At 39.6% G+C, this 20,638-nt stretch overlaps 1 protein-coding gene across 28 annotated transcripts in view; it reads left to right on the top strand.

Annotated features, from left to right (window-relative positions):
* NRCAM (neuronal cell adhesion molecule) overlaps window positions 1-20,638 on the top strand; it is a 294,853-nt gene that overhangs the window by 178,715 nt on the left and 95,500 nt on the right. For 19 of the 28 annotated variants that reach the window (XR_007354620.2, XR_007354621.2, XR_012666501.1 and 16 more), the window contains exons 4-10: window positions 3,279-3,475; window positions 8,836-8,853; window positions 11,512-11,617; window positions 16,141-16,337; window positions 17,292-17,414; window positions 17,834-18,004; window positions 18,554-18,610. Coding sequence is in view for 25 of the 28 variants with exons in the window: in XM_048836056.2 (XP_048692013.1) it covers window positions 3,385-3,475; window positions 8,836-8,853; window positions 11,512-11,617; window positions 16,141-16,337; window positions 17,292-17,414; window positions 17,834-18,004; window positions 18,554-18,610 (763 nt within the window). In the remaining 3 variants the exon portion in view is untranslated. The remainder of the gene's footprint in view (window positions 1-3,278; window positions 3,476-8,835; window positions 8,854-11,511; window positions 11,618-16,140; window positions 16,338-17,291; window positions 17,415-17,833; window positions 18,005-18,553; window positions 18,611-20,638) is intronic. The other 9 variants (XM_048836049.2, XM_048836055.2, XM_048836048.2 and 6 more) reach the window with 4 other exon arrangements.

Here is a 20,638-nt window from a genome sequence, read left to right as displayed (position 1 = left end):
ATGCCAATAATTATTGGAAAGAATGAAGAGCAGATCACATCAAAGCATATTATTTCCTGGATCCTTTCCATTACTGCCCCTGCGGGGACGGTCTCTTGGGTCATCGGTCCTGCTATAGAAGTGACCCATCGGTTGCCTCCACCAGTGTGTGCCCTGCTACCAGGCGTGTGCTGGTTTGTTTCTCAAGCTCTTTCAGGTTGGACAGGAGTGGAGGATATGTCTTTGTGCCCCACAGTAAAAGCAGAGGTTCAGCTGCCATTAACATTGTTTCTCCTCTGGGACCAGGCATCAGTGACCTGCATGGGTTCAGGACTTGGTTCTACAGGTTTTGGTGTGGTGGGCAGGCATGGGGTCATTGGGCTATCCCTTCTTCCTCCTTCTGCAAGCACAGCTGAAAGTCAGTGCACAGGGTGAGATAAATAAAGGCCTCTAGGTGGGTGAGGTTTTCAGTGTGGGCTAGCTCTTCTTTTACATCCTCACTGAGTCCCCTCCAGAGCTGGTATAGATGTGCCGCCACATTCCATGTGATATCACCTGTAAGCCATCGGAAATAAATGATGTAGGAGATGGCCAGCCCTTGCCCCTGGCAAAGCTTCCAGAGGGAAGACTCTGTGGAGTGGACGCCATGCAGGTCATCAACGATAGTTGGGAAGGCTTTCAGGAAGGTGTCCCAATTGGAGAGCACTGGGCTGTTTGTGCTCCAATGGGGGAAACCCAATAGAGCGCTTCGCCAGTAGGAGGGTAGACTGCTAGCTTCACCTGTGACTGCTCTGCTGGGGTATATTTGAGGGCAGGCAGGAAGAGCAGCCTGCATTGGTTCAGGAACCCCCGGAATTTCTGACGGTCCCTATCAAACTGTTTGGGCAGTGGCACCATGGGAACCAGTTCAAGTGATGAGTGATCTGTTTGGTCACATAGCATAGCTGCTTCTCCCTGTTAGTGTGCTAGTTACTTGCATGAGGTCTATGCTTTGGCAGCAGGCTGTGCCACTTGGGCCTGTAGCATGATATTCTCCACCTGCTGGTCAGTGACTTGGTCCTGCAAGTCCTGGGCCCTTGGGGACCTCATTGCCGGAGGGTAACCCACCCCTTTCATCATCTGTGGAGGGGTTGGATGGGAGGGTAGAGCTGAAAGTGGTCTGAGCAAACTGTCACGGCTGGGTTGTGGGTGGCCTGTGTGCATCAGTCAGTTACCAAGTTGAGTTCAGGAGATGAGTGGTGGAATCAGAGTTGAGCTGGGTCAGGATACTAGGAAGTCAGGGTTCAGGCAGCAGCTTACAGGCAGCAGGCAAGTAGTGGAGTTGGTGATGAATGAAGTTCAGAAACCGGAGTCTAGTGTCCACAGTAAGGGAAGGTCTGGAGCAGAAGAAAGCAGATGGTCTGCATCATTGCTCAGATAGCTCCCCATAATGGCTTAATATACCAATGTGAGCCAAATGCTGGGCTGTGCGGGGCCACCACTCAGACCCTGCTGGATGGTTCTTCCAGCAGTGTCTAGCTTCACCAGGTCCTCCAGTGAAAACCTGGCCTGAGCTTCCAATGATGATGCAGTAGTGTCAGCAATGCTAAACCACCATGTTCCCAGATTATAATCCCTTAAATTCTTACAGTTCCCAAAGGAACAGTACACCACAGCTTACCAGTTGCACCTTAGATCACAGCTCTGCTTCCAAACCACTTGAATGTTGTGGTAAAAAGACTCAAAGATGCAGATCTCACAGAAAAAGGGTTCAAGTGTAAGATAGAGGCAGCTAAAGTCCTGAGGTGCAGGAGACAGTCAAATTTGCCCAAATCTCTTGAAAGTGGAATCCACAGTTAACTGGTCTGTGTCTAAAACAAAAAGTCCAGTCTTTTATAGGTTTGGCTAATTATTACCACATTATTATACCATATAAATTATTATTTGTCGGGGATTTAGTGACATTGTGTCTGCTATTACAATCTGAGTGTTGTGAGATGTTATTGATAAGATAGGCCTTCTCTTAATGCTGAATGCTCTGTTCAGTCTGACCTCTGGAAAGTAGTTTCTCAGCTGGAGTCACACCACAGAGAATCCTCTGCCACAAGCACCTAACAGTTTTATCCTGGCTTTTTCAAGCTACATTGTCCATGTGGGTCTTGGTGGGTTACAGATGATGATGGAGCTAAGAGGTAACTAGGTCTCAACCCATTAAAGTCACTTTAGATTAGAACCAGGACTTGAATTTAGATAAAAAGGAGCCACTGTAGTTCTTTGAGCATGGGTTTGAGGTGATCCCATCAACCTTTGATGCCAGAGAGGTGGACTACTAAGAAGGACTGAGGAAATTTTTGGAGGACAGTTTCCATTGGGCCTTCATTGCCACCACTATGTCAAAGTCAATGACCTTCATAAGAAAAGGGGGTTTGGAAACTGGGCATTAATTGGTAAGGTTGCAGACACTTAGTGTAGACTTTTTCAAAATTAGCTAGACTGCGGAGGGTTTGTCTTTCTTGGAGGAGGCATTGATGTTTTCAGTTAATAAAGGGCCCAGTTAAAAAAGGGTACTAGCATCCACTAGTAATGAGGGAAAAGCACCAGGTTCATATATCACGTGTAAGGCTAAGATTTTGTCATGGTTATTTTTAGTAGAAGTCACGGACATGTCACGAACAATAAACAAAAATTCACAGAAGCCGTGACCTGTCTGTGACTTTTGCTGCTGAGGCTCCATGGCTCCCCCCTGCCACCATGGTGGCTGGGAGCTGTGGGGTTCCCCCTCTGCCCGCAGCAGCTGGAAGCTGCAAGGGGGGCCCCCCTCTGCCCATGGTGGCTGGGAGCTGCAGTATGACCATATTTTCAAAAGAGAAAATGGGACACCCCCAGCCGCTCGCCCGAGGCATCCCTCTGTGCGAGGCTGTTGCCCGTCGCTGAAACCCTGAGGAGGGCCCCTCAGGAGTCTGTCACCTGTCGCTGGAACCTTGCAGGGGGTCCCTTGTCCCTGCTGTCTCCTGTTACTGGAATCCTGCCAAGGCCCTGCTGGCTGCCAGCTCCAGAGTCCTGCAGCCCCTTGGACTGAAGCAGAGAATATCACAGATTCTGTGACTTTCATGACCTTCATGACAAAAAGTAGCTTTAATCATGAGCTAAGTCTTCCTTGCAGCTTTTAGGTCTGATTTGATGAGTGGCTTAAATTTCACCAAGGCCAAAAGATTTGGCACTGTTCTTAGTCCTAAGTATAATATATGAACTAATTCTCTACTGATGGAACATCTCTGTAGTATTGTTACATCAATTATTCTCTTATTCTTCTCTTCCAGCTTTCTTGGTTACATTTACATACCTATTCCAACATCTAGTTTGGTAAGAAGAAAAGAAAGTTGGCAGGTTTGTCTCAGTGGGAGTTAACTAATCCATCTTAAAATAATGATGACAAAAAAGACCATATCTGCGAGCAGAGCTTCCTTGATTCTCTTTCTGTGCCAGATGATTACTGCATTGGAAGTACCTCTTGATCGTAAGTATTAACTTGTGAAATAAGCATGTTATAATGGAAGATAAGGACAACATCTAAAACCAAACATTGAGAATGTATTAGCAAATGAAGGAGAATCTATGTATCAAAGCATTTTAATCATTAAGTGTTTACTTTCAATTTATAATGTTTTAAAAGAACTGTATAAATAAAATGGCCTGCATAATTAGCCTGAGAATGGCTGATGGAAGATTTCCATAATTATGACAAATTTCTAAAAGTATCTATTATAGGCCGGGATGGTATTGTTAAGGTTGCCCAACACTTCCCATTATAAGACCCTGTGTTCAGTAGTTTATAATTTTGCTGAACTTTGACTATTTTGCCTGAAATTTTCCATTCCACGTTCAATGCCTGGTGTCTGCCTTAGGTTGGATTTTTTTGGAAAAATTTTAATCAAAACAGTTCAGTCATTTTCAGGAACAGACTAGAGAAAAATACATTGTTTCTCCCATGGATCATTCCAGGAAGGAAGTCCAGGCCCAGGACTGGCAAAAATAATTAAGAGCCCTAGGTGGCATAGGGGGACAGCTTCCCTAGGGCCGATCCTCCCCTTCTCCCTGTTTCCAGGTTCGGGGGTCGGGGTGCAACAAGGGAGGGCCAGGGGGCTCAGATCTCCGCGCTTTGGCCATAAACAGAGAGGTGAGGAAAGCTGGGGGGAGGAGGTCCTGGTTTCTTCAGGGAGCTGGGAGGGAGATGAGAGGGTAGCGGGGGAGAAAGAGCTGCAAACCACCTCCTTAATTCCTACCTAATTTTTTTCATAAATATCCAAGGTTAGCATCTCTGCCCCAGGTCACCTAACGCTCCAGGGAGCAGGTCACCCTTTTATAGTGGCATTTCCTAAATTTGGAATGGTTGACTTTGCGACTTAAATAATGTTCTTGTAACAAAGTTGTGTGTGTGTAATACTAAAACTAAACTACATAAAAGTGAAAGTATCAATTCACTAAAGAGACCTAAGTGTTATGTAGATATCTCAATGAAGATCTCTGCTCAATGTGCAGATGCAGTCAAAAGAGCAAACAAGATGCTACGATACATAAAGAATAGGATGGAGAATAATACATAAAATATTATAATGCCATTGTAGAAATCAGCAGTGCAGCTTCATCCACAGTACTGTGCAGTACTATTCACACCATCTCACAGGGGTATTTCAGAATTATAGAGGGTTCAGAAATAGGTAATGAGAATGGTTGGGGACATGAGAACACTCTTACATGTTGAGATATTGAAAAGTCTGGGATTGTTTACCTTCGAAAGAAAACAAATTAAAAGGGGCATAATACAACTATATAAAATAATGAATGGTACAAAGAAAGTAGATCTTGAGCTTCTGTTCTCCCTGTCTCCTAACACGAATAAAGAGATGTTCAATTAAATTAAAAATGGCAAATTTAAAAGTGATAAAAGGAAATGCTGTTTACTCCTGGGGCATTCTATGCCAAAAAATTGAAAATTCTGCACACAATATTGCAAAATTCTGCAAATTTTATTTGTCAAAATAACACTATATAATCACACCAGTTTCAATTATTTTGGTAATTTATTTCAAAATGCCTGTCAGAAAGTATGTCTGTAACAATACAGACACACACAAAAATTCCCCCAAGAGTAGAGAGTTAAAGAAACCCCTATGAAAACTCAGTTCCAGTTTCTCTGCCCCCTTCCCCTCCCACAGCCCAAGCCCAGCCCGGGGGGGGGCAGACACCCACAACCCCCTTCCCCCCAGAGTCCAGCCATGGTGCCCCTTCAGCCAATACACTCAAACCCTCTTCCCCCCAGAGCCCAGACATCCACCCTCTCTCCCCCACCAGAGCCAAGCCATGTCTCCTCCAGCCCAGACACCTGCCCCAGAGCCCAGGAATCTAGAGGGAGAAACAGCCTAATGCTTGGTCCCAGGCTTGCATGGAGCTTGCTGCGCGCTGCCGTCTCCTTCCCTCAGGGTGTGCTGATAATTGCAGCTGCCAGGAATCCTCTAGCTCCCTCCCCCTCCACCCAGCAGTGTCTTCGGTGTGTGAGCTGGGCTCTGTCTGGTCCAGTGGCCCCAGTAGCATTGCAGCCCATTTCTGTGGGGGAAAGAAAATTCTGCGTGCACAATGTTAGTTTCTGCAAAATTCTGCATTGCGCAGTGGTACAGAATTCTCCCGGGAGTAACTGTGCCACATATGTAATTAGACTGTGGAACTCACTGCTGCAGGAAGTTTCTAAGGCTAAGAACTTAACAAGATTTAAAAAGGAATTGGATCATTGTTGGATAAGAATAATATCCAGAGTTGTTGTAGATAACGCTAATGACAGTTCTGAAAGGGGTATGAAAACTCCATGCTTCTGGGTTTAAGATAATCTCTAATCATTACAGACTGCGTTGAGATGTAATGTGGGGGTGCAGATTACTCTACATCTAGCTACTGTGGAGTTCTTACACCTGCCTCTAAAACATCTGGTGCGGGTCATTGTTGGAGACAGAACATTGGACTAGATGGACCACCGGTCTGGTCCAGTGCAGCAATTGCTATGTTCCTATATTGAACACTTCCATTGATTATAACCACTGTGACAGAGTCAGGCCAGATAGCTACAGGAGAGTGATCAAAGGGAGATATATTAGCCCCAGATTAAGAAGGTCCCTTTTCCCTGGGTAAGGTAACAGGGGCAGTTCCAGCATAATCAGGAACTTGCTGGAACCAATTAAGGCAGGCAGGCTAATTAGGACACCTGGAGCCAATTAAGGAGCTGCTAGAATCAATTAAGACAGGCAGGCTAATCAGGGCACCTGGTTTAAAAAGGACCTCACTTCAGTCAGTGAGGGGCGTGCAAGGAGCAGGGAGTGAGATGGTGTGCTGGTGGAGGACTGAGGAGTACAAACGCTATCTGGCATCAGGAAGAAGGTCCTGTGGCAAGGATAAAAAAGGTGTGGGGAGGAGGCCATGGGGAAGTAGCCCAGGGAGTTGTAGCTGTCGCACAGCTGTTACAAGAAACGCTGTAGACAGCTGTGATCCACAGGGCCCTGGGCTGGAACCAGAGTAGAGGGCGTGCCCAGGTTCCCCCGCATACCCCTTCTCCCATTGGATATAAGAGCAGTTGACCTGGACTGTGGGTCCCACCAGAGGGAAAAGTCCCTGGCCTGTCTCCCAACCCACTAGGTGGATCAACAGAGACTGTGGGGTTTGTTCTCCTTCCTTTTCTCCGTGCTGGCCAGCGATGAGGTTAGCTGAGTGAACGGCAGGTTTGAGCCACAAGCAAGGGCTACTGTGAATCTGTGAGGAGAGCAAATCCGCCAATAAGTGCAAGACCCACCAAGGCAGAGGAGGAACTTTATCACACCACATAGAACAGGGAAACCCAGTTTAAATCTAGTCATATTTAACAGAAGTTAATTTTAAGACAGGGAAACTCAAACTTTGCTACACCAAGGGTTATGTAGGCAATTTGCTGGAAGTCTGAGGTGGATTCCTAATTGGTGTAAAACAGCCTCCTTCATCTTCGAGCCAGTGGTGTAGCCTGCAGGGACTAAAAGGCCAGCAGGTAGCTCTGCAACTTTATCGGGGCATTCAAGGCGTCTGGCTTCACTTCCATTTTGAAGATCAGTATGGACATGGGCCATGTTTCAGAATTCTGAGCCACAAGTTCCCCCTTAGGTGCTATGCCTGTCTTAAACCAATTGTCTGAAAGGACAATTTAGGACCACTGATAACTGCAGGATTAATACATGAGCAAATTCACTGATGTCTCTAATCTGCATGGTTTCCTTTACCCCAGTTTTGTCTGTAATAAACGATTATCTACTGTAATCATCTTGGGGTTCATTAAGCAACAAAGCAGTGAATGAGAAAGGAATAAAACGTTTAATAAAACAAAGTAGAGCGATTCTGTGGTGAACTGCTGTACACAGCTACACTGTGTTCTCAATGCTAGCGTCCAGCGCACATCTCTAAATTCCTATATTCATAATATTGTCCCTTATGAGGGAGCGTCTCTAAATTATAATCTTCCACAAACATATGTCTGCATCCACTACTGTAAATGCTTGTTTTTCTTTAATAACAATACACCTAAATTGCAAGTATTTGTGGTTTTCCCCTACACGTTTTCCAGATATTTCAAACTAATGACCTTCATTTCTATAACAAGATTAATATATCTAAATGAGACTGGACTTGTAAATGCCCTTACAGCACTACATTACTAAACTGCCGTTCTGTGATTTTTAAAGTCTGAGGTGCAAATGCCTGTGTTTTCTAAGTAGAACTTGTTTCCCAGGCTCTTTAATTTTACACAATAAAAAGAAAAGTAATTCAAGCCCCTTCATAGGTTTGAAATGTATATAGTTTATTTGAATGATTTTAATGTGCCCATCACAGTGGTATCTGGGCACATGAAAGACCATAAAAGCAACACTTTAGATTAGATTAACCTGCCTTCAATAGACAGCAAAAATGGACCTCCTACCTGTACCATGCCAGCTCTTAAATTATTAGCTAAATAATTGTTGTTATAAATAATAGTAAAAACAATCAGAACATATATTAATTATTTCAGTGTGACCAAGGGATGATCAACAGTTTAGGTAATAAAAGGTAGTTTTAGTCTTTTCATTCTTTGAAATATTATTGAAGATGGGACCATATGCAAAGTAAACAGTATGAGGATGAGATCATATAGTATAGCATGTGACAGGGAAGATTAATTATACTTTTCAGTTATTTTTCAAATTGAAATTAATTGCATGTCTGTGGAATAGAGTTAGATACTTTTGTCTTTGCATCCAATGAAGTGAGCTGTAGCTCACGAAAGCTTATGCTCAAATAAATTTGTTAGGCTCTAAGGTGCCACAAGTACTCCTTTTCTTTTGTGAATACAGACTAACACGGCTGCTACTCTGAAACCTGTCTTTGTAAGAGTTATTTTAGCTTTAAGCATTTCCTTTGTACTTCCATATGGTCATATGGGTAGATTGATTTTGGCTGCAGCATGAGAGCAATGTACTCTATTAATTCTGATTTCCTGCCTCCTCAATACTTCCGAATCAATGTTCTATGTCCCTTTTAGGTCAATGCCACATACCAGGGTTGCCATTAAAAAGTGAGCATTTCAGAGCAGTTTCCTATACAGTGGAATCTGAGATACTGTAGTATTTCCTGACACAATGGCAAATGTTTTTAGTATTTCAGATATTACTGTGTGGTAACTGTTGATAAATGTTCTCTTTATAGACGTCCACGTATTTGTCAGAGATACTTATCTTCCCTCTCTAAGATGCTAAGTTTCTTCTTACTAACAAATGATTCTCTTTAATCTCTGTTTGCCCATTCACCTGCTGATTCTGATGGGGGGAAAAGCAATACTTCTCAAAGAATGTAAGTTTCTGTCCACAAAAAATAGATAGTGAAAAATAAAATGTGTGCTGCTTAAAATTAATACTTATTTTGTTGAGCATTGAGTGTAAAGTCCAAATAATGTGGATCAGGTATTTGTTCACAATTGTGTTTGCTGTGGCTAAATGTTTTGTGCATGCAGTGTTAAGAAAACACTATTGTATACGTGTCAGCTTGAAGGTGTTTTTATAAAATAAAACATTCAAACACAGTTTAATTTTACTTTACCTGAACAATAAGAGTCTTACAATTTTTTTAAAGCAATTTGCTATTGCTACTTTCAGGAGTAAACACATTTGGTGAAACTGAATTCATTGAGAGGTGTGTATGCATAAGGCAGGGACAATATGATCCACTCATTTTTTATAACTCTGAAGGTGGAGAAATTTTTATTTATTTTTAAACAGTGCATACAGTGAATTAACTAGGTCCAGTCTTCCTTCAGGATGCACTAACATGGCCATTGTGCCCATCTTGAATCCAGTGAATTCAAATACAACGGGACTCCACATAGGTTTGAATGTTTTCAGATCTTGATGCAGGATTGAGATCTTATATGTGCATCAGGTGCTATCAATATATTGTATTACAGAAGTGCTCAAATTGTGCCCCTTTTCAGATAGCACTTTTGCCATCTTAGAACATTGGGTGTACTGGCCCCAGGAACTGTTCCCCAGAGGGGAAAAGAACTAGCCTCTGACTGCTTCTCTACAGGAACATGTGAAGAGTCATATCCTGGGAAGAAAACCTCCCAATCACTTTCCTGTATGCAGTGAGGGAGGAAAGGACATGCTAATCCTGAAGGACCCGTTCTGTTCTATTTAGGGGATTATACCACGCCATGATACAATGGTATTTGAACATATCCACCTTGCTATTCCAGGAGATGAGCATGTGCAACTCCCACTGCAGCCCACTGGGAAGTATCTCCTGGAATGGTTGGTCCCTTGTGAAACCATTTCTCTTTCTCTTTTCAAGATATGTAATAACTAGTCAAATATGGAAATATGCATTTGCAATGAGTTAATGAAAAATTTCCAAAATGTGTAAAAAAAGGTTGGCTCTGAGAATTTCAGTACCTTCCTGTTAGTGTGACAGTTATAGCCCAGTACTGTGAGGCACTTGAGCACCGCCTGTGAGATGGTGTGCACTCTCAACTCCCATTGATAGGATCAGGACCCTTGTTACTAAGACTTCTTCTAATTTTGAGGTACTAACCAACTTCTAGCTGGAAAATCTTGCACAGTTTTATGATTCCTTAGCAGCATGTTTAGAGCAATCTTAGGTCCCCGTTCTACAATCCTTACACACAGAAGTGTCCCAGAGGAACTTTATGGTGAATATTTTTGTCAGTGAACATTTTTTTACCCATGTAAGGGTTTCAGGATGATACCCTTACAGATCAGGTCAGATAATTCAGTGGTTAAGTGAATACTGGGGTATACATGCTTACGTGCACAATAATTTACATTTGTTTTTAGAGGAATTTACTCTGGAAAAAAGCAGCATATGTGAGGAAGGGTCATAGGCCAAGGGATTTAATGGACTTTATTTATTTAAAGCTGAACATATTCAGGGATAGAACTCTGAACTACTGTAATGATACTCTGGCTGCCACTGTAGTGTAAAACAGATTGGGAGTGAGAAATGCAGTAAGACATTGACTGGCACTGTCTGCAACTCCTTCTTCTGTCAGGAAATTTTGCATTCCTTTCTGTGCAAAGAGAGGTGCAATCAATGGTAAATGATTGCAAATTACTTTACATAGATTGGCACCAACTCCTTCACCAGGGGAATGAGTTTCAAACCATGCCAATCATTCTTGAGCACTTGACTGACCCTGACATCTCTTGTTCATCCTTGGACAATTCAGCAAAATGGCTATTCCTTATTAGTTTATGGAAAAGATAGAAAATGCAAAATCCATTTTAGGTTTGTTCAGTACTAGGAGAAAAAAATGTAGAATTTTTCCAAGTACTAATTTTGATACAGAATTCCTAAATGTCAGTATCTGTCTTATTCCATCCTTAGTGGATATATTTATTTTTCTAAATACTTAAGCTATAGTCAAACTTTCAGGTACAAATTTATGCAAAAATTATTTTACTCCTGAAATGTAGCTGTCCTTAAATCATACCTCAAGTGTGAATTAGTCATGTTATGACTGAAATTTTGAACAAACTGGACTCCTACTTGGAGTGTTTGAAACACATCCAATATTTATAAAATGAAAACAACGTACATCACTTTTGATTGGTTTATGTAGACTGAAGAGAGCTCTTTTCAAGTGTAAATTAGGGCTCTTGTTTGTTTGTTTTGAAATATTTGTTGATTTTAAGGATTCGGGTGTCCTTTGACTTCACAAATATTGAATGAGATCTGTAGTATATTAAACAAGGAATACCCATTAAAACCTCTTTTGAAGGGTCTTCCGTTGTGGTAAATCAGCACAGCTTCATTGAAGTGAATAGAGATAACCTGATTTACAATAGAAGACCATCTTGCCTTTTGAATGCAAAGGATACTTTAATACCAGTCTTTTGTTGCTAATTTTGTCTTTTTTGCCTATAAAACTGGTGTGTTGGTACCTTGAAAATATCATTGTTTCTTAATGTTTCTTAATTATGTTCTGCAATAAAGTATCACAGCCTCCAACAATAACTCAGCAATCTCCAAAAGACTACATTGTTGACCCTCGAGAGAATATTGTAATACAATGTGAAGCAAAAGGAAAGCCACCTCCTAGGTTAGTACTACTTCTATTGTTTTTGCTGTTACAGAAAAATGTAGAAAAGCTAGAATAACAAATATGAAAACTAAGAGGAAATGAAGTAATTTTCTAGACTAATACACATAGCTTTAATCTAAACTAGTGACATCAAATCAGTATGAAGTCTTATGTTTACCATCCTTGTTATTTTTATAATATTAATAATATCTGCATTAAGTGAGTCCTTCCCATAGAAGTGCTGAGGACACTGAACTGAACAACAGTACCATAGAAACATTCTAAAAATGTATAGTGTTACAATGTTGAAAGATCCTCTTAAAGTTTTCAATAGGAAAATCAGTAAAGGGGATCATTACAGTAAAAGGAGTAGGCAGCTGTACATGGGGGGCACTTCAAAGAATACCATAGCACTGGTCTGCTCACCTTCTATCCTTGGGTATCCTGGTGGAATTTCTACAATGCAGGTGGCGTATGAGCACACATAACTGCTAGAACAAGGCTGAAAGTGGAGGTCTCAAATTCATCCATGGTCTGCACCATTATTTGCTTGATTGATGTATTCTATGATTGCTAAATTGTACAATTTTGTGAGCAAAATGCAATGAGCTAAGGAATGTGTGTCAGCTTAAACTTGAGTGCCCTTGATTTTCTAGGCTTATTTTATAGCTTTCACATTACTCACCGTATATTAGGGTGGTGGTGTGCCTATAGTTACGGTTCCCCAATAATTCCATTGTAAGACCATGTTTTCAGTTGCTTGTAACTTTACCAATTTTTAATAATTCTGGCTGAAATTTTCTGTGCCACATGTCTGCGTGTTAGGCTGAATTGTCTGGAAAGTTTCAGCAGAAAGAGTTCAGCTGCTTTCTAGAATGAGGGTAAGGGAAAATATATTGTTTTGCCAATATTTAAAAAAAATCTTACAGCTTTTGTTGAGAAGCTCTAATTCCCTCCAGTTTTTAGAGTTGGGTCTTGAAAATATTCAGGGATGTGACTATGGGATCAAAGAGAGGTTCTTTTTGGTGTCTTCATGAAAATCCACCTGAATTTGTTCAACTTATAAACATCTACAAATTACCATTTGTATATGTTCAGTAGAGGTTTGATAGAGGCTGGAAGTAAAGTTCACCAAACATTTTGTGTACTGAGCATGCGCCACTCACACAATGCTCTATGCAAACTACACTGAGCATGCTTCACCCCCACAGAGCTCCTTGACATATGCCAATCCATGGCTGAGCAATTGTTCCTTCTGGCATCCGGGGGCAGTTCTGATGCTGGACACCAGAACTGAGAGCAGGGAGATTTTCCCTCCTGTGCTCTCAAATTTTTTATTGTAGGATGTTTTTAATGTCACACGTCTGTTATAGAGGTGCGGTAGCATCTCTAGAGTTAATGCTGCACCAGGATTTCTATTTCAACAGAGGTAATGACATTCTCTAAAAACTCCGTGTTGAGTGAGGTGATGAATTCGTAATGCTTTCTGTAGTTTGTGAAGTGCTTGAATTTTCTAGTGCAATTTCCAAAGGGAAGCGGGGGGAACGGACAAGACGGGGACAGCCTGAGTTTATTTATGCCTATTTTCGTAGGCCCTATGTGACCAAATATTTTTTTTGATTGAGCTAATTGACTTGATTCATTAAGTCAAGCAGTAGAGGCTCATCTTTTAGATCAAGTGGTTCTGGGTTAGATCCCTTCAGACACAAGTGGGAATTAGCATGGCTATGGAACTCTAAAGTTTGCTAGAGAGAGGGTTAATGCAATGTGCCTCTTTGTCCCCTGCTATTGAATAAACCAGGGGTTCTCAAACTGTGGGTCGGAACCCCAAAGTGGGTGCCAGGGCTGGTGTTAGACTTGCTGGAGCCTGGGACCAAAGCCTGATGGCTTCAGCTCTGGGTGGCGGGGCTCAGGTTACAGCCCCCCCCTCCTCAGGCTGATGCCCTTGGGCTTTGCCCCCCTCCCCCCCAATCAGGGGTAATGGGGCTCAAGCGTTGGCTTTGGCCCTCCCCGCCAGTGCGGCGGGGCTTGGATTTTGCCTCCCACTCCCTGGCCCGGTGGAGCTCAGGTGGGCTCAGGCTTTGGTCCCCTCTCCTGGTCATGTAGTAATTTTTATTGTCAAAAGGGGGTCACGGTGCAATGAAGTTTGAGAACCCCTGGACTAAATCATAGATTGAGGCTTATGAATATGCTACTGCTTCTAGCCAGCAAGCTGTCTTTTTAGCTTGAGCAACAGAGCTCATGCTTTTATTCCAAGTTTAGTCTCCAACATTGCCCATTCCGCACCTATCTATCTGAAGCTAAAATTGAGCCACTCATGGTGCTCATGGATTACAGAAACTCTCCTGCACTGTCCAACCATAGGAGGACTGTCAAGGTTCCTCCCCCACTCTGAACTCTAGGGTACAGATGTGGGGACCTGCATGAAAAACCTCCTAAGCTTATCTTTACCAGCTTAGGTCAAAACTTCCCCAAGGTACAAAATATTACACCCGTTATCCTTGGAATGGCCGCTACCACCACCAAACTAATACTGGTTACTGGGGAAGAGCTGTTTGGACGCGTCTTTCCCCCCAAAATACTTCCCAAAACCTTGCACCCCACTTCCTGGACAAGGTTTGGTAAAAAGCCTCACCAATTTGTCTAGGTGACTACAGACCCAGACCCTTGGATCTTAAGAACAATGAACAATCCTCCCAACACTTGCACCCCCCCTTTCCTGGGAAATGTTGGATAAAAAGCCTCACCAATTTGCATAGGTGACCACAGACCCAAACCCTTGGATCTGAGAACAATGAAAAAGCATTCAGTTTTTACAAGAAGACTTTTAATAAAAAATAGAAGTAAATAGAAATAAAGAAATCCCCCCTGTAAAATCAGGATGGTAGATATCTTACAGGGTAATTAGATTCAAAAACATAGAGAACCCCTCTAGGCAAAACCTTAAGTTACAAAAAAGATACCCAGACAGAAATAGTTATTCTATTCAGCACAATTCTTTTCTCAGCCATTTAAAGAAATCATAATCTAACACATACCTAGCTAGAGTACTTACTAAAAGTTCTAAGACTCCATTCCTGTTCTGTCCCTGGCAAGAGCAGCATACCGACAGACACAGACCCTTTGTTTCTCTCCCTCCTCCCAGCTTTTGAAAGTATCTTGTCTCCTCATTGGTCATTTTGGTCAGGTGCCAGCGAGGTTACCTTTAGCTTCTTAACCCTTTACAGGTGAGAGGAGCTTTCCCCTGGCCAGGAGGGATTTCAAAGGGGTTTACCCTTCCCTTTATATTTATGACAAGGACATACCACAATTTAAGCTGTGTGAACCCTGCTGAGTTGGTTGAATTTCACTTGTACTACATGTATTTAGATTTATATGTAAAAATCTCACTAGTTTTCAAATGTAAATGTTTAAGGTCTGATCCTGAGAGGTAATGAGTATCAGCAACACCCTCTAACTACACTAGGGGTTGTATGTGCTCAGCACCTCATGAGGTGCTGCCATACAGTCACGATCCTAGCATTGTATCAATGTATTTTTGGAAGTAAGAGAATATATCTTATGAATGCATTTTTAGAGCAGTAGGATTGGCATACTATGGATCTATTTTTTTTTCCCAAAAAATAAATCTTTATGAATTGTAATACTGTAAATTCTCAGCAGCTACTTTACAAAATATCAGTTTTTTTGGGTAACACCAAAAGGAACCTAATAGATTGGTTATGGCCTACCCAAATGCAAAATTTAATGTATAGAATCACAACTGTGTGCATTAGAGTAGTGAAAAGCAATCAAACCCACAATATTACCTTTTTATTCACTCCGGTAACTTAAAAAATGGACAAACCGAGTAAAAGACATGATCTCCTGTTGAGAACTTATATGACACATTTCAGCCCAGAGCAAATTCTTACAGGCCAGTTATAAACCCTTTGAATAATGGGGTTTATAATGGAAATGCTAATGAAGCTTTAACAGTATCAGTGCTAGCAGATTTCGCTGTATCATCTTTAGTGGAAAATGAAAGCATTTTTTTCTCTGTGATTAGCTTATCAATCCTTCTGTGTAATTTTATAATATAAATATTAGAAACAATGATTTATCTTTTGTAATTTTTAATAATATAAATAATATATAGAAAAACTGCTGACCCTAAAAATGGCACCTATTAAAACAAATATAACCAAGTCTTTTGTCTCAAAGCATGTTTGTTTATTACTTATTTCCCAGTTAAATAATTCAAATATATTATTCTTAAGCCACATTTTTATGGTATACACAAAAATCTGTTTCAGAGTAACAGCCGTGTTAGTCTGTATTCGCAAAAAGAAAAGGAGTACTTGTGGCACCTTAGAGACTAACCAATTTATTTCAGCATAAGCTTATGCTCAAACAAATTGGTTAGTCTTTAAGGTGCCACAAGTACTCCTTTTCTTTTTACAAAAATCTGTGTGGTGTTAAGAGATTTTTCTAAAGTTATTTTTCTTGTTTTTTTCAAATCTTTAGTAATTAGTTTCCTATTCTTGTATTTATGATTCTAGTTTCTCATGGACACGTAATGGAACTCATTTTGATATAGATAAAGATGCAAGGGTAACAGTGAAGCCAAACTCAGGAACCCTTGTAATAAACATTATGAATGGCGGAAAGGCAGAAGCATATGAAGGAGTGTATCAGTGTACAGCAAGGAATGAACGTGGAGCAGCAATTTCCAATAACATTGTTATACGCCCGTCCAGTAAGTGTAACTCTAACATTCATCAAACCTGAAACATTTGTACTTATTTGTTTTGTTGTGAACTTTTTGGTTTAATTATTTTCTTTTTTCCTTTCCTTAAAAAAAAAAAAAAGACATCTTTTTAATCATCAAAGCGATCTTATTAGAAGGTAATTGTACAGTTTCTGATATTCTGGTTTAGTGCTGTACTGCATGAAAAAGCTGCCAATTTTCTCCAAAGTTCCTTAGTAAGTTAAACACCCAATATGTTTTCCTGGTTTTCAGTATGTCTGACTCATTTGTCATGTTTAAAATTGGACAGTGTATAAAACATTACAATTAGAAAAAAGAATTGTAAATCTTTAACATATTTCTTTGGTGTGGAGTACTTTTTTTAAAAAAAATCTGTTCTTGCAAAGCAATTACTTTAAAAAAGAAAAAAAAAAAAGCCCTAACGTGGAGTATATTGAGACAAACACATATATCCCTCCTGTCCCCAAATCTTAGAATTTATTGTGGTATTATATTGGCTTACTTTTCAAACGTCACAGCTCTTGAGCTCAAATGTATTTTCTTGAGCTGCTCTTATTTTTACCATAGTCTTTGTTAAATCTCTCCACATGGACTGCCATTTTAGAACTGTCTCACTTTGTTTTTTTCTAATTGTATGCATTGCTTTTCTACATGATCCAGAATCAAACTTGTCAAATGTTAGTGATTACCCAGAAGAATCCCTTTCTGTTTGATTGCTTAGAGTAAAGCAATGATTCTCTAAAACGTATAAATAAAAGAATTATGAAACCTTTCTTTTTCCCAAAGACAACACAACTGCTCAGAAGTAGAAGTTATAATCCATGTACAGTAAATGTCAGAAGACCGTTCCTTTTAAATTATGTGACACATATCGTTCTTTCGTGGGGTTCTGTAACTTTATCAATCCAGAGTGTATATGAATGTGAAAATTATCTTCTACAGGATCCCCCTTGTGGACTAAAGAAAAAGTAGAACCAAAATATGTCAGAGAAGGTGATCCTCTAGTACTTCACTGCAGCCCTCCAGTTGGCTTACCACCACCTATAATATTTTGGATGGATAATTGTAAGTTTATATTAAATCTGCATAAAGAACATATTTCTTGACAATTTTGATTACTGTTCTAAATAATTTATAATTACTTATGAAAAATTGCAGGAGACAGTGTAGTTGCTCAGTGAGGATAAAATCTAGTCTCTGCTTGTGCAAGGCTGCACAGTTCCACAGAACAGGAAGGGCCATGCCTGCAGAGAGGCTGCTCATGTGCAGTGCGTGCAAAGAGGGTTGGGACTGTCTGCATGAGTCTTGTGGTTTTATATTTGTTGACGTATTTTTGAGGGGAGATAAGGAAGCAGCTGAGAGCACTTACAAAGAGATGAGACATTACAAAAGGCAGAAGGTAGGTCACATCTGGGGTCCACAGATCACTAATGTATTTTTTTATGTATTATAATGAAAATAAATGTGTCCTTGTTTTTACTTAGCTTTCCAAAGACTGCCTCAAAATGAAAGGGTTTCCCAAGGTCTGAATGGAGACCTTTATTTTTCTAATGTAAAACCAGAGGACACTCGTGAGGACTACATTTGTTATGCGAGATTTAATCACACTCAGACTATACAGCAGAAGCAACCTATTTCTGTGAAGGTTTTTTCAAGTAAGTATTATTTTTCTTAATTATACACTTACATTGTATTTATCTGGATTTTTCACTTGCTGGCCTACAATTAAGTAGTTGTATGTGAGAGAGAAATTGTAATCTTCATCACAATAAATAAGAAATAATTCTATACAACTTTAAAATATTAATGTCCAGTTTTCTTTATAAATACTTTACAAAAACATGAGTGGTCCTAAATCATACATGCTGTTTTACTTTCCATGTTCGCCTTTAAAGTTTTACGTTAAATACTGATTTTTTCTTTTTCAGTAATATCTCACTCAAATCACCTATATTTTGTAACATTTTACTTATTTAAAAATTATAATGTGATAAATACTGAATTTAAATTGGCACTCCTATGTGCATACACCAGTTTATAATGCTCATGACTGTTCAAATGAATTAATCAGCAGACATCTGCAATAACATACTGCTCTCTGCTTGTATTGTTAAATCAACTTGTCCATAGTGATTCACGTTTGATGCCCAGTAATCTGATTTACCCACTTGTATGCATTCTTCATGATATTCTGTTTATTTCAGTGGATTCATTGAATGAAACTATATCTGCTAATTTGAGTGACACTGATTTTTATGGTGGTGAGTTATGGGATGGTGATCCCCACTGGTATTCCCTCTTTCATAGTAGAATTTAGTTAACTAACTTTCACCTCCATGGCTACTTACCTTTGACTCCCCTTTCCAATTTCTAATAAATATATCCATTAGTACTGGTGATAATATACACTTTACAAAGGGATGCCACAGTGTGAGCCTTTAAAAATACTTAAATAATTTTGATGTAATGTCAACAATATGACACACAACAAAAATCTCAGCTTTTACAGCAAATGAATCCAGTCACACTGGCAGATTTTACAGATTATTTGTCTACTTGCTTCTGTATTATGCTGTTCATTTATGTTTTTCCTCTAATTTAATTGATAAGTGGAAACCTTCATTATCACTGGGACTAGTCAATATCACATGCTATATCATAAGCATTAATAGTAACCTTAAATATTTTAACAGATGCTCTTAATATTTAATAATTCACTTAATATACCATTCATTTTTAATCTGTTTTATAAATGTAAAACTAGATTGAATTAAAGACTTTTGAATTAAATTAAAGAATCTAAGACTTTTAAATGTATTTGAAAAGTAACTTAAAAGAAACAAAATTCTGGATATTTTTGTTTTAATGAACTTTAATTCAGTCCATTTTGAATGGTCTGTTTTTCTATATTGTGGGCCATATCTTCAACTGGTATAAATCTCCTTAGCTCAGTTGACTTTGATCGAGGTACACAAATTTACATCAGCTGAGGATCTGGCCCCACAATTTTACATTCTATGTGATGGGTAGAAAATAGATAAAAAATATATTATTATTTTATTGTATTTATCTTGAGGTCTTTTCCATAACTGAAGTTCTATAGGCACTAATCTTCAATTACTGAAAACTAAAATATAGCAGGAGCATGACAACTTTTCATTGTCTACATAAAAGTTAAGTTTAGTTAGCGAACCATAATGGTGGGTTTTCTGTAATAGGGTAATAATGACCTGCAAATAGAATGACATATCGAGTACAGTTATTAAAAACCCATTCAATTGGCACATGACACAAGGCTGCAGAAATCAATTTTTCAGGATTTTTCACAGCCTTGAGTGGGTTTTTGCAGTGCATGAAATGGGCAGATTGTTTATTGTAGTGTGGCCTTTTTCTATGTTCCCCTTTATCTTTATCTTCTGAAGAGGCACATTTCATATACTCACATTTGAGGTGCTCTAGGTACATCCTAAAATTATTGTAATGTGTTCTTTATGACTTAATTTAGCAATAAATCCTATGTCCAGATAAACAAGGCATATACATCTTTATATTGCTGTCCATATAAAAAAATACCACAGCAGACTACTATGTTTTAAGCTATTATAGTAGAATACTAAAGTGTTTTATAATGTTTATTTCCAGAAAACAGTCTGATCCAATTTCATTATCATCAATATTTTAAAATGGAGTTATGAAATACTGTAATAGACTTTGAATTAAATCAAGAAGTTCCAAAGGTTTTGGAAGCAGATATAGTAATCTGTGTATAAATTTGGGTTTAGATTTAGGTCTATATATTGGCCATGTTATATAATTTTTATTATTGTGGAGAAAGCAGTTGATCATACAGTTCAGGTTTGCCAAAATATTCAAATTAAAATTATGTTTTAAAGGGACAAGACATGGCTGAGGTTTATGAGAAAAGTCCTTTGTAGACTGGAAGATGCTGAGCAAAGCATATTTTAAACTGCAATATATCCTGTCACTCATGTTTTTGAATACAACAGGTTTACATTGGCTCCATTTTTTTCTATGTCTTATTTGTGGTGTTAGTGGAAGTACGGAAAACATCAGATGTTGAATATGATTCCTGCAATATGATCCATGTAGATGGATCCCTGCACCTATGCAGAGCCTAACTGAAGTGTGTGGGGCTCTGCACAGATGTACGTGTCCATATGAACCCATCATATTGCAGAATCAGGGTCTAAGCAAGTACAATATTGAACAGGTTGGCTGTTTTTAATGTATGTGTCCAAAATTACAATGTTTCTTATGTCCAGATAGGA

This window comes from Caretta caretta, chromosome 1 (genome assembly GCF_965140235.1).
Source record: "Caretta caretta isolate rCarCar2 chromosome 1, rCarCar1.hap1, whole genome shotgun sequence".
Classification (NCBI taxonomy): domain Eukaryota; kingdom Metazoa; phylum Chordata; order Testudines; family Cheloniidae; genus Caretta; species Caretta caretta.
Note: the sequence above shows the minus strand (reverse complement) of the source record. Positions and strands in the feature narration are given on the sequence as shown.